Source organism: Dioscorea cayenensis, chromosome 19, assembly GCF_009730915.1.
Source record: "Dioscorea cayenensis subsp. rotundata cultivar TDr96_F1 chromosome 19, TDr96_F1_v2_PseudoChromosome.rev07_lg8_w22 25.fasta, whole genome shotgun sequence".
NCBI classification, from domain to species: domain Eukaryota; kingdom Viridiplantae; phylum Streptophyta; class Magnoliopsida; order Dioscoreales; family Dioscoreaceae; genus Dioscorea; species Dioscorea cayenensis.
Window position 1 is genome coordinate 1,430,953 of NC_052489.1, and position 12,928 is coordinate 1,443,880.

At 32.7% G+C, this 12,928-nt stretch overlaps 2 protein-coding genes across 2 annotated transcripts; both read right to left on the bottom strand.

Moving 5' to 3' along the window:
* Positions 1–140: 140 nt before the first annotated feature.
* On the bottom strand, positions 141–1,707 carry LOC120249665 (transcription factor MYB16-like). Its single transcript, XM_039258254.1, has 3 exons — positions 1,409–1,707; positions 1,161–1,290; positions 141–1,059 (listed from the first exon to the last, which is right to left on the bottom strand). The coding sequence occupies exons 1-3, from the start codon at positions 1,539–1,541 to the stop codon at positions 306–308; spliced, it is 1,017 nt and encodes a 338-aa protein (XP_039114188.1). The 5' UTR covers positions 1,542–1,707; the 3' UTR covers positions 141–305.
* An 8,278-nt stretch (positions 1,708–9,985) lies between these two features.
* LOC120249820 (mitochondrial uncoupling protein 3) lies at positions 9,986–12,422 on the bottom strand. The gene is given in 3 exon segments (XM_039258489.1): positions 9,986–10,695; positions 10,697–10,831; positions 12,000–12,422. Coding segments are annotated over 3 exon segments (897 nt in total). The 5' UTR covers positions 12,354–12,422; the 3' UTR covers positions 9,986–10,287.
* Positions 12,423–12,928: the final 506 nt, after the last annotated feature.

Consider the following 12,928-nt stretch of genomic DNA (forward strand, 5'->3'; position numbering starts at 1 on the left):
AAAAAAAAAAATCAATGTTCATCTGTAATCTTATTGCTACTCGATATAGGTCCCACAATTTCCCGACCAGAACCACGACCATGCATTTATTGCAGCTAAATGCATGCTGCTCCATTCATGACTCACAAATTATCATTTTATTATCATATTTATTATTGCTATTATTATAATTATTGAATAATAATAATAAAATACATGCACATTGAATTGGGTTCGCATTATTGATAACCACAAGCATGACAACAAGGACGGTTACTATGAGGACAAAACTATCTATCTGTGATGGAGTTGACTCGGTGCTAGAACTAGAAGACTGAAGGCGAGTTTGAAGGAGATGATGAGTTGACTAAGTCAAGGATGCTGTCCCAGTAGTTACTGTTACTATTGTTGTTGATGTTGTTGTTGTTGTTGTTGTTGTTGTTGTTGTGGTTCTCTTGTTCTTCTTCAACACAGCTTCCTTGAGCTTCTAAGTTCTCAGATGAGTTATCTAATAACATGCCACAAAACCCATGTCCATTTTCATTTTCAGTTTCAGTTCCGGGATTAAGCCACGTTGACTTTCCAAAGCATTTCCAGTCAACTTCTTGGTCAACGGGGCAGAGCTGGGTTTGTGTCATGATGGTGGTGGTGGGAATTGGGTGGCCGGTGGTGGAGAAGCTTAGCGTTGACGTTGGGGACTCAAGGTCAACGCCGGTGGATGATGATACGCTTTGCCATGCTTTGAAGACGTCGAGACAAGGTGGCGGAGGCGGCGGAGGAGGAGGAGGAGGAGGCGTTGACTTGGTTGGGTTGGTGGTGCATGATGATGAAGTTGATGATTGCCTAAGCGTTGACTCTCTAACAAGTCTAGCTTCGGCTTCAAGCCGAGCACTCTCCCACTGAGCCATGTGGCTAAGGTTAGCCGCATTCTTTGTTTGGCAACCAAGTGTTTCATTTTTGGGCTTGTGAGTCACTGGATCAATCCCCATCTTTGCTAGTCTTTTCTTCAAGTGTGTGTTCCAATAGTTCTTGATCTCATTATCAGTTCTCTTTGGCAAGTGTGTTGCAATTGCCGACCATCTAAATAATACCAAAATAAACATCATCTAATTCTTAATTATATATAGAGAATGAAATTAAGAAACTAACTCATGTATATATATATATATATATATAAATACCTGTTGCCGAGTAATGCATGGAGTTGGATAATGGTTTGTTCTTCTTGCAAACTGAATTTGCCTCTCTTTATATCAGGTCTCAAGTAGTTAGTCCATCTTAATCTGCAGCTTTTTCCACATCTTTGTAGTCCTGTTTCAAATCATTGAAGAAAATTAAACAAAATAAATCATATGCATGTGATGATGTGATTGCATGCATGCACGTATATATATATGCATGGAATTATAGAATTAGTACGTGAACTCACCGGCTTTGGTAGGCAATGCACGCCAACTTCCATGGCCGTGTTCTTCAATGTAAGCCAAGAGTTTCTGGTCCTCCTCCGGCGTCCAAGGCCCTTTCTTCAAGCCAATCTTTTCGCAACACGGTGACCGGCCCATTTCGGCTTCTCTTTCGGCACTTTGATCAGATCCTTCAGAGATATCCAGGTTGTAAAATGGAAGAACATAACAGGGGTACTACTAATGTGGTTGTGCTTTGAGTGAGAAGGTTAGAGAAGTGGATGGATAAATAGAGAGAGACAAGATGAGCATTGAAGAAAGGTCAGCTGAATAAATAAGGTATAGTCATAAATCTTACTACAAAACACCAATGACCATTAAGTGCAACTAATATCATCTTATAAGCTTTTATAGTAATATTCATATCATTCACATTCATGAACAGTACGTGTGAGATTCATTAAGCTTAATTAATTGATCCTTAATATTATACATGTACATATGAGAATATATTTATATATTATATTAGATATATATATATATATATATATGTGAATGTGAGTGATGATGAGATAGCATTAATTTGGCAATGGATGGCCGCCTTAGCGGAGGAGGCAATTGTATGATGGTGAGAGAAAGGTGGTATTTCATTGGGGACCAAAAGATATAATTAATTGGTCTTTAAATTATTAATGGACTCTAATTATATACAAAAGCATGGAAAGCAAATGCAATGAGACTTTGTCATTTAGATGTTAACAAGTCACAAGTGCATCATTTAATTGGTAATTTAAGTGTGATAAAGGCTTTCAATACTACCTTAATAGTTAGGTTGATAAGTAAAATTAATTATATATATTCAACTTAAAAGAGTGTGAAATTAATTTCATTTGAACTTGGTGGTAAGTGGTTAAATAATAGTAGTTAATGCTGTATGAAGTTTCAATTGCAACTAAATTGGCGGCTTGGATTTAGAGTCTTTGATGGGTTATTATAATTTTGAAGCCTTGCAATCAATATATCAATACTTGCATGTCTGTATTTGTCCACCGTACATACATACTTATCTAGATAGATTCTCTTGTCCTGTGTTACTATAATAAAATATATTTTTTTATCTTCAATAATTTTAAAGTACTTGTACTAGAAATTAAATATCAAGTTATCGTTTTTTTGGAAAAAACCAAAATTATTAATATTTTTGGGGAAATATAATAAAGTTGTTGAATGTTTTGTGTAGAAACATATAGAAGACAACATACATGTCTAGCTGTGAAGCTGGTACTAAATTACTTGTGTAAAACACTAAAATGGTTATTTTTATCAAATAAATGGTTCTACAAAATTATTATTATTATGTTGTTTTTTTATTCTGATTTTGTTTTAAAAAAATAAATCCAAATGGTTCTTATGTTAAACACGTTTAGTTTTGGTAGGTGAAACTCTTATTTTTATCTCTATATATTTTAATCTAAAAATAATAAAAAATCAATTTTGGTTGTTCTTAAATTGAATGAAAATGTTAATATAGCCTCTATACTGAGGAAAAAATACAGCAATTTTTTGGTTTTTATTCAAATTATTTTAATCCTCATACTTAAATAAATATTGTTATCATATATCAAAATAAAATATCAATCAAAAGCACATTATGCACTAATCTTTATACGGTCAAATGGTAAAAAATAAAAATAGAAAAATAAAATAAATACAGTGAGCATTAAAGTAGAGATAGTGTCATTTATGTTATTTATTGTTAATTGAATGATATGTTGATAAAATAAATTCATAAAACAATGACTTCCAACCATTATTTTTAATGGATTATTTCATGTGAATCAAACTAATACAAAATCTGTACCTTGGATAATATATTCAATTAGGTGCCCTCAATTATTGAGAAAGAAAATATATATATATATATATCCACACACGCACATATATATTATTTCTTTTCACATTGAAGTAGGTTTAGTTCTTTAGAAGGATTGAGAAAAAAAAACCTACAACTAATAATACTATAAAGAGAGAGGAACTCAATAAATGATTGTGCCTATTCCATGATGTGCTTAGATGGAATGACAAATAGATTATAATCTGCAAATTAAAATTAAGATATTAATGAAATATTATATCCACTTAATAATAACAATAATAAAAATAAATGTTTTTATTAATGCCCCTCAATACTATTAATTAGTAGTTTTAATGCAATTTATTTTTCTTCTTAAAAAGAAGAAGAAAAAAAGAAAAGAAAAAATAAAAAAATATAGAGCCACTTCATTGCTAGCGGCTGCATTGAAAGTGGCAAAAGCATGGCACTTACTGTGCCGTTACGTTGAGTGAGTTAAGTACACTGTACTTCTATGGTCCCAATCAATACTTATTGTCTATTCTTGGTCCACTATATTATTATTATTATTATTATTATTATTATTATTATTATTATAAGTGTGAAACAATGTGTGTGTGGAATATAATTATTGGGTTTTTTTTTAATATTTCTTTGATATGTATATGTATATATATATATATATATATATAATGATAACTACTTGGCTTCTTTGTAGTCACTTGTTCCTGTCTAAAATTTTTGTTATTATAACTTATATTATACATATAATATATTGAATAGTTTATTGTTAACAATGCATTAGTTTTACTTTTACTATAAAAATATGAAAAGCCACCCCTTAGTAACATTTTGAAAACTTTAGATGATATTTTGTTAGAGTAATAATCATACTTGTGCATATACTGTGTACTTAATATATACCCTTGTGTATACATACTCATGTATACATCTTTCTTATATTTATATGGGTTGATTTTACTCTAATAAATATACATTCATTCTCTTCTCTCAACTTTATATCTACCCATAATTCAGTTAGCAAGGCATAAAATTCATTTATATATAATCAAGATATTAAGAACAATCAAGTATTATTATATAGTTAATAATAATAAACAAATTTTATGATAAATCACGCACTTCAAAATTTGAACCATATGTAGACATATTACAATGAGTTATACAATTAGTAAATTAATTTTTTTTGTTTTTTTATAAAATATTATAAATCAATACAATATAGATTTTTTTTTCTTATTTTCAAATAATTTTTATTGTTATTCAAAGTAAACAATATTGCATTTGAGTTGATGATATTATATATAAGCTTGTGAAGGTTGAAGCATATATTGTTTTAAATTCTGATATTTTTTTATTTTTTTTATTTTTTTTAGAAGGTGACAAACAGTGGGTTCTCCCCGAAACAAACACTCTACGTAAGAAAACTTGATACCAATTGACCCAAAGGTTGTTTGTTATTTTTTTCTATATATTTATTAAATATTAAAATTTGTCAAATTTGCTTGCTCTCAACCTCCAAACAATAACATGCATGAATTTTGGTCATTAAAAGTAAATGCAAATCTACCAAAATGTCTATATGTTGCCTTCTTAATTAATCACAAATATTGATGTGATTTCATGCCTCTCTCAAATTTGTCTTGTTGAATCTTCTCCATCATTAAATTCACCCACATTTCTTATTAATACCCATCTTATCAAGTGCATTTTGTACTCGCTTCTTTGTCTCTTTTAATCTTTAATGCATTTGTTAATTACTCTTTGGTTAATTGTGTATTTTAATTTTTAACCCAAAATATATAGTGCCACTTTGGTATATAAACCATAAGGAAAATATTTATTTTGGTATTTGAATCATATAAATGCATTTATTCTATTTAGCATACATTTTTTCTTTTTTTCTTTTTCTTTTTAATGACATCTCAACTAAATAAAATATAATAATAATTCATTATGGAAAAACTTATATATCACCAACCAACGATGTTAGACGAAAGGATATCATACATATGTTGAATTAAAAGGACAAAGCTTCTTGTTTAATTATTTTAATTAAGAGGTAGGTGTGGTGGTGCTTGATTCAATTTAAATCAATTCCATTAATTATTCCATTAATTTGATTTTAATTTTCACATTGACATTAATTAATTAATTTATTAATTATTTTAAGAAATTAATTAATAATAAATATACATTATGGCGTTAGTTAAACTAGTTGGTAAAGTTATTTATTTTACTATATTTTCATATATTTACAAATTTTTTACTTTCAAATATAAATTCTTATTTATTTTCTCATATACATTACATTTTCATATTTATTTTTTTAAAATATTAATTTTTTTTTATTAATGGAATCAATTCAATCAAATTTAACTTTCTTTATATCTAACAAACCAAACATCACATTCTTATTAAATTTTTTTCTCTCAAATATAAATTCTTAATTATTTTCTCATATATATTTTCATATTTAATTTTTTTATATATCAACTTTACTTTTTTTTATTAATGGAATCAATTCAATCAAATTTAACTTTCTTTATATCTAACCAGCCAAACATCACATTCTTATTTAATTTTTACTTTCAAATATAAATTCTTATTTATTTTCTTATATACATTTTCATATTTAATTTTTTTTTGAAATATGAACTTTATTTTTTATTAATGGAATCAATTCAATCAAATTTAATATTCTTTATATCTAACCAACCAAACATCGCATTCATTATTCTGACTAGCTTAATGAAATCCATCTTATTAAAAATAAACGAAAATTAATACGATCTTATTCTTACAACTCAACCAAAAACCGTACAATGATAAAATAGACGAATAAATCAAGTTGATCCGTACTATTAATCGACCATTATTCATCATCCAAACACAACCTTAGTAAGACATAGTTACGGTAATCTTCACACACAACTTTCGGTTTCCATTTCGTCGTCTTTGCAATTTGCCATTTTTCATCCTCTTTAATTTCTTCTTTCCCACCCTTGCATGTCTTAAACTGCAAATACAAGATTGTTGAAGTTCAATGTCCAAAGTCATTCTCAATACACTAATTCTTAACACACATGTTCTTCATTTTCTTGTTTCTGTGATTCTGAACACTTCTCAGCTCTGCAAGTAAATCAGGTTTTCAACAAACAAAAACAAATACGTTGTAACGTTGTCGTAAGTTCTATGTAAATCCAAAAGCATGCCGAGACAATGAGACAAACAAAAAGACAGTGAAATGGCATACATTAATAGTGCATGTGCATCACAAGCAATCCTTTGCAGCAGAGAATGCTCTGTTATCATGAACCTCAAACTTCAAGGATAATTCGTCGGTAGTGCTGCTATGCTGTTATTCAAGCTTTGCATGCATGAGTACCTTGCAGTAGAAAGCCACAATAAATACGGTTAAAAGATCGAAAGCATTTAAATCATACAATAAATGAGAGAAAACAAAAGGACTGAAAGTGATAGAATACAGCTCGCTTTGCGACTTATTAGGGTTGCAGGCAAGTAGTAAGGTACCTATCTTTCTCCAGTTCAAACAAAGCGAACGATCGAAGCAACACTGACACTAGCTAGGCATTAAATGATCTTAAACACATAGAGATTAAGTATCTTCATTTCATGCAAGGACAAACTTATGCACGGGAATTAATTCAATGGAGCAATGACCACATGCTAGATTCAAGAAAAGATCAGGTGATTATCTATAGATTTCAATGAGATGAGATGCATGATAAGCTCATTAATACCAAATGCTTTTCAGTGTCACTAAATATAGATTTGGATGAAACAAAGGTGGGTGGCAGTTGATGCCAGCCATCGGCATATTTTAAAGGGAAACATGAAAAAACAGCCATGATAAAAACCATTAGTGGTACAAGTAACAAAAGCCATCGGCAGTGGATTCGGTTGTTGATGCACAAAGTAACTTAATCTTTAACTTTACACAATATCAGCTCAAGATAGAGGTAGCACTGCAATGATCGAAGACAGATCAAGTTTCAGTAAAAGTGAGAGAAATTAATTCAGTTAAGAAAAGGGCATAACAAAAAAATAACATTCCAATGTCCTCTTTGTTGATGCCAGTACATCTGAGAGAAACAAATAAATGCATTTTAATTTTACTTGGTCATGAAAACAAGGTAAGCAAGAGAATGTGTGAGAATGGAAAACGATATCAAATAGTAGGCATCATAACACTGGTGGTCTTCTTTTGGCAAAAATGAGCTAACCAGGAAAATGATACAGATCAATCATGCATTGTACTAAAGCAGCTCTGCTTTCACTCAAGGTAAATGGTTAACAACTAAAGGAGGTGAACAGGTGTCAATTTTAATTTCATCTGAAAATCCTTGATGGGAACTACAAATGCAAATCAATCAATATGGCCACGATTTTAAACAAATATGAAATCCAAGGGAAATACAAGAGAAATGATTTCAAAGATCAACGAAATTCAGACATAATGACCAGCAAACGCAGAATACATTTCACTATTGAAGGCTGACAAATGAAATATGCAAGAAAGAACTAAAAGACAATAGATGAAACACTGCAGTTCATCATAGGGAAGACATTAATTGGGGTAAACGAACTACTCGCTACCTAACAAAGAGTGAAAAAGTCCATTTCTATAATTTCACAATTTTACACAACCACATAATAGAACAACCGTTGCTCAATTTGATTTCCCTAAAATACATGCGGTTCACCAACAAAAAATAAAACCAAAGCAAAAGAAACCATGTTCTTAACATAGACAATGAAGAGATGGAGTAAAAAAAAGGCATGTGACTATTTCAAGATGAACTACTTATACATCAGTATAGTCTGAAGAACATACACAAATTGCAGATTAGAGTCACACTTCATGCACTAAGCTTGAAAAAAAAAATGCAAAAATTAACTGTGAGGTAAAACAGCAAGAGCATAGAAGACAGAATTACAGACTTAGAAGTACACAAATTTGTGAAAAGTTTACCCTTCTTTGGAAGTTCTTTTCTGTAAGATGATTGCATTTGTGGGGCTGCCCGTGCCTGAAAGAAGTAGAATTTAGCAGTTGAAAGTAAAAGTTTAGGAAGAAACTCAGGCCAGATGCCAAATATGGATATGCAGGAAAAGAAAATCAATATTTTAATTGTATAGACAGCCTCTTTATTATATAGAAGGTGGTCCTGATCCTCAAAGGCTCAAAATTCATCTAGCCTTCTTGTGGAACTTGAAACGTCCAACACATCCAAAGAGACTGTCCTTAAATGCACCTCCCTTCTGCATTTAACCACCAAATTCCATGTCCTCTTCTATTGGTGCTTTCTCCCTACGCACATGATAAATATCCTACTTTCATCATCAGATTGAAATCCTAGAAAAAATAACTAATTGATGCTGCCAATAAAAGAGAATTCACTATTTGTCATGAAAGCAAGTCACATGCTCAATTTATCAGAGAAGCTGATCTCCACATCTTTTTACAATTGGCCGGGAACTGCACAGGGTGAGAGTTCTCTGTAGTTAATGTGCTTTGGCGGTCATTCATCAGCTGGATGCCTATGTCTGTCACAATCTTGGCAGTTGCAGCTCTTGACATCTCACACATCATTAGGTGGGATAAATTTACCATGCCACAAAAACAGTTGCTTAAAGAGTTAAATATGAAACATTGTTTCTCTGTAAAATTGATTCTGTTGCTACAGAAAGGATTAAGAAACTTGTTTACTAAATTCACCTTTCCGGTATTTGATGCAGAGTAAATGTGAAGTTTTCAGGACTTTACTGATAACAGAAGGTCAATGCTAAAGTTCACTGTGGTTATTCAAAGGCAATCTAGTAAACCATATCAACTGATAGGGCATTCTCTTGCACTTTAGACATTAACCTACTCCCTTTTAAATAATTATTAAACCTTTCTTTAGGTACATCATCATCAAATCATCATTAAACCTTGACCTAGCAATTATAGTTTTTCATGTCTGTTTAAGGGATCATATGCAAAAGTTCTATCACAAGCTAGTCAAGGACGATTGGATGCATTTAACAAGAAAAAGTAGAAGTTTAGAGAGCAGATCTATTTGTAGCTAAATAGTGAAAGCAAATCAGGAATTTCCAGATTTCAAAAAGGTTATATCTTCGGCAAGCATGTAATGTAACATTTTAACACATTCAGCAGTGGACTTTGGAGTATGAACAACCTACTCTCTTGGGACTGTAGTCATCAATACAAAATGAACGAAACAAGTTTATGCTTTTATCCGAGCTAGATGTTCTAGCTTCAGCCATTTGTCGGACAAATGCTCCCAATATGACAATAAAAGATGTTCATCCATTTGCAGGACAAATGCTCCTATTATCACAACAAAAGGGGATTCTCAGTTGCACAAATTTGTTCATCATCAAAGAAAACTTCATCTACACTGGAATAAACATGGTAAGGAATCATATGGAAGTCATCAATAGCTTTAAAACCTAAAAATAAAAGCTGACAGGCTTCCAGAATTCAGGAAGAAGAGCACTTTGATGAGTTAACATAATAATAATAATCAGCACACAAATGAATTTGGGAGTGAAAAAATAAAAAATTTATACAGCATTGACAAATCAAAAGGAAAACAGGCAGAAATTCTGAGAGTAAGTGTAAAGAATTACTCGCAAAAACTTAAAAAATAAAAGCAACTCTTAGAACAAGAACACAAGTGCCAAAAATTCAGAATCCTTCATATCAAGAAAATTGGGTGGTTAACAAGTGAAACCAACCCCAATTCAATGGAAACAAGTTACATAATTCCTCTCACAGTTTAGTTTCATTATGGGAAAAAAGGCATTAGCAAAATGTATAATACAAGACTTGTGTATATGGAAACAAAATTCGAGAAGGCCATTGTACTATGGCAAATATTTGTGTATGTAGCTAAATGAGATTTATGGTGGCCTTCTTATGAATGTCAGTTCTGTTAAAAGTTCTTGGCATCAATTATACACACCTTGAGAACAACCAGGTGCAAAGGAATCTGAGAAAGTGCATTAGAAAGATGAGAGCCCAGAGACTTGCCGGAACTTTTCATAAGAAACCCAAAACACACATTGCCAAGGGCCAAGCCTGGCCCATGTGGGGATGAAACCCTTCCACAATGCCAATATGCCTTCAGACCTTGCGGTCCTGATCAGACAATCAAAGGAATTCATGTATGCACTCACAACCTCTTTGTCAGCAGCTTGATTCATCATTCTAGTTTTGACTACATCAGCTGGGCAGCTAAGAGCAGTTGCACAGAGACCAGATGCAACAGATGACAATGTATGAGCAAAGATGTTGTCTTCACAAATTTCTTGGTTAATGATAAAATGCTTTGCTGAATCATAGCATGTTAATTCTCCCATGTTCACCAAAAATGCTCGCTGAGCATTTGGGACAACCCCTCTCCAAAGGCCTAGAAAAACCTTCTGACTGGGCAATCTTTCTGAAAGCATCAAAAATTCCTGCATACCTGGGTTGAAGACCTTGTGTGAGAAGACGCCCATCTGCTTGCATTCTCACCTTTATCAGATCAGCTGGACTAGCCAAAACCTGCATTTTAGAATCGTGATTTATCATGATAGAATAATGTTGGTACACCAAGGATCATCCACCATGATATTTCCATCAACATTTTAACTATTACATGATTTCATATGCTTTATTTATTTTTTTATTTTTTTAACCACCTGATTATTGAATATCTGTCAGCATCTGGCAAGTTCTCACAGCTGTTCATTCTCAGAAACATCAACAAGCAAAAACTGCACCTGCATCAAGCAAAAGCAACCTAGAGCTTGCTTACATAAAGGGGGTTTCAGATAGGAGTTTAAACTTTACAAACATCTTTCGGAAGGTTCGATGTGACACAGGGCAAGCTCATTTCCAAATGTAATTCAGGAGCATATATCCAGCAAAAATAAAATCTTTGAACCTAAACCTTCATTGAAGTCCTTTTTTATATATCCAAGGTACCATGCTACAAAATTTCCGACAATGTCTCATTTCTGAGAGTGAACATACTAGTCTAACCTTTATTTCTGTAATGTTACCCCAAGATTAATGGAAGGTTATCTTAGTAATCAATACAATCAAACAATTAAGTATCTACCACTACTAACTGGTGGCTTAATAAATCCTATAATAGAAAAACACCAAGAAGAGAATTCAACTCATGAACCAGAGCCTTTCATTAGTCTACAACCCTACTTCTACAAGAATAAGATAAACAATGTTCATCCCTGCCAACAATTCAAATTATTATCAGGCTCACATGAATATCAAAGCATTAAGTAACAGGGAGAACCAGAAAGTTTCAAATGTGGATAGAACCATCATGCATATCACATACAGCTAACAGAGAAAACACAATAAACTCAGGCCTTCCGCTGCCATTCAATCTCAAGGGTTGATAAAACTGTGTGAAATGTTCCAAATTGTAAATGCATTATAATCTTGTATGAGTTTCCAATTCCCATGAAAAAAGAAAACCTCAAAAGGTCCATCAAAATGTAAATTCGATCAGATATCCTAGTATTGTGCAACCAAACAGACTATTCATCACTGAAGCATGCCTACACAATGTCGAATACCATGCAATGTTTTACTTCTTCCACTATAAAAATCCAATCTTTTCAGCTCAAATAGGTTATACTTGTGAGATCAAGAATAATTGAAGAATAAATCACCGTTCATATGATCCAGATTCCAGAATAGTCACCTGTGCGACGACGCCTGAAACGCCTCCGGCGAAAGCTTTGCGGAAGAGGGAAACATCAGCATCGGAGGAAGAGATACGGAGGTGTTCGTAGGAGACGATGCGAACGGGAGTATACAATACATGGCGGAGGACGGCGGGAGAGAGACCACTATAGAACCCAAGCATCCGGCCCTTGTTCCATATATCCGCTGCAACGCGGAGGGAGGCTCCGGTGGAGGAGTGGCCATAGCGGAGCTGAAGCCTAGTCTTTATGATATCTATCGGAAACGTCGCCGTCTCCGCCACAGTTGCCGCTACCGACGCCAACCCGATCTTCGCAGAGGTTCGCCAGAGTCCATCCTCGCCGCCACCCATGCGGGAGCCAACGCAAGCTCACGCCGTGATTCGTGTTTGGTTTTCCGATTGAGATCGACGAATTGAGAAGTGGGGCCCTGAGTTGCTTGTGGTTTTTTTATTACTATTATTTACTGGATTATTTTACAATATTTTCCACTGCTTCGCAAGAAATTTATAATTTATTAATTTAGTGGGATTTTTTTTTATAATACCTGAATTAGTCTCTCTAGATGCATCCAACTAATTTCTTTATTTTTTAAAAATAATTTAATTTAATAAAAAAACTACTTGAAAATATTTATGAGTAAAAAAATAAAAAAAAAAAGAGAAATATAGAGACAGATATTATTATTATTATTATTATTTTATTTTTTTCTTTTAAAGAAAAGTTACTTTAATCTGTAACCTACGGGACGAATACATGTATATAACAGTATAATTTTCTACCGAAAAACTGTCTATTTACTCGATCATGTGATTTTGAGGGTATCGAAAAACTCCGAGTCAAGCTCGACACTCGCAGCGAAAGCAGCCCTATCTGAGTGACCCGATGTCGATAAGCTAGAATTCGTTATAAGCTAGATTCGGGTATT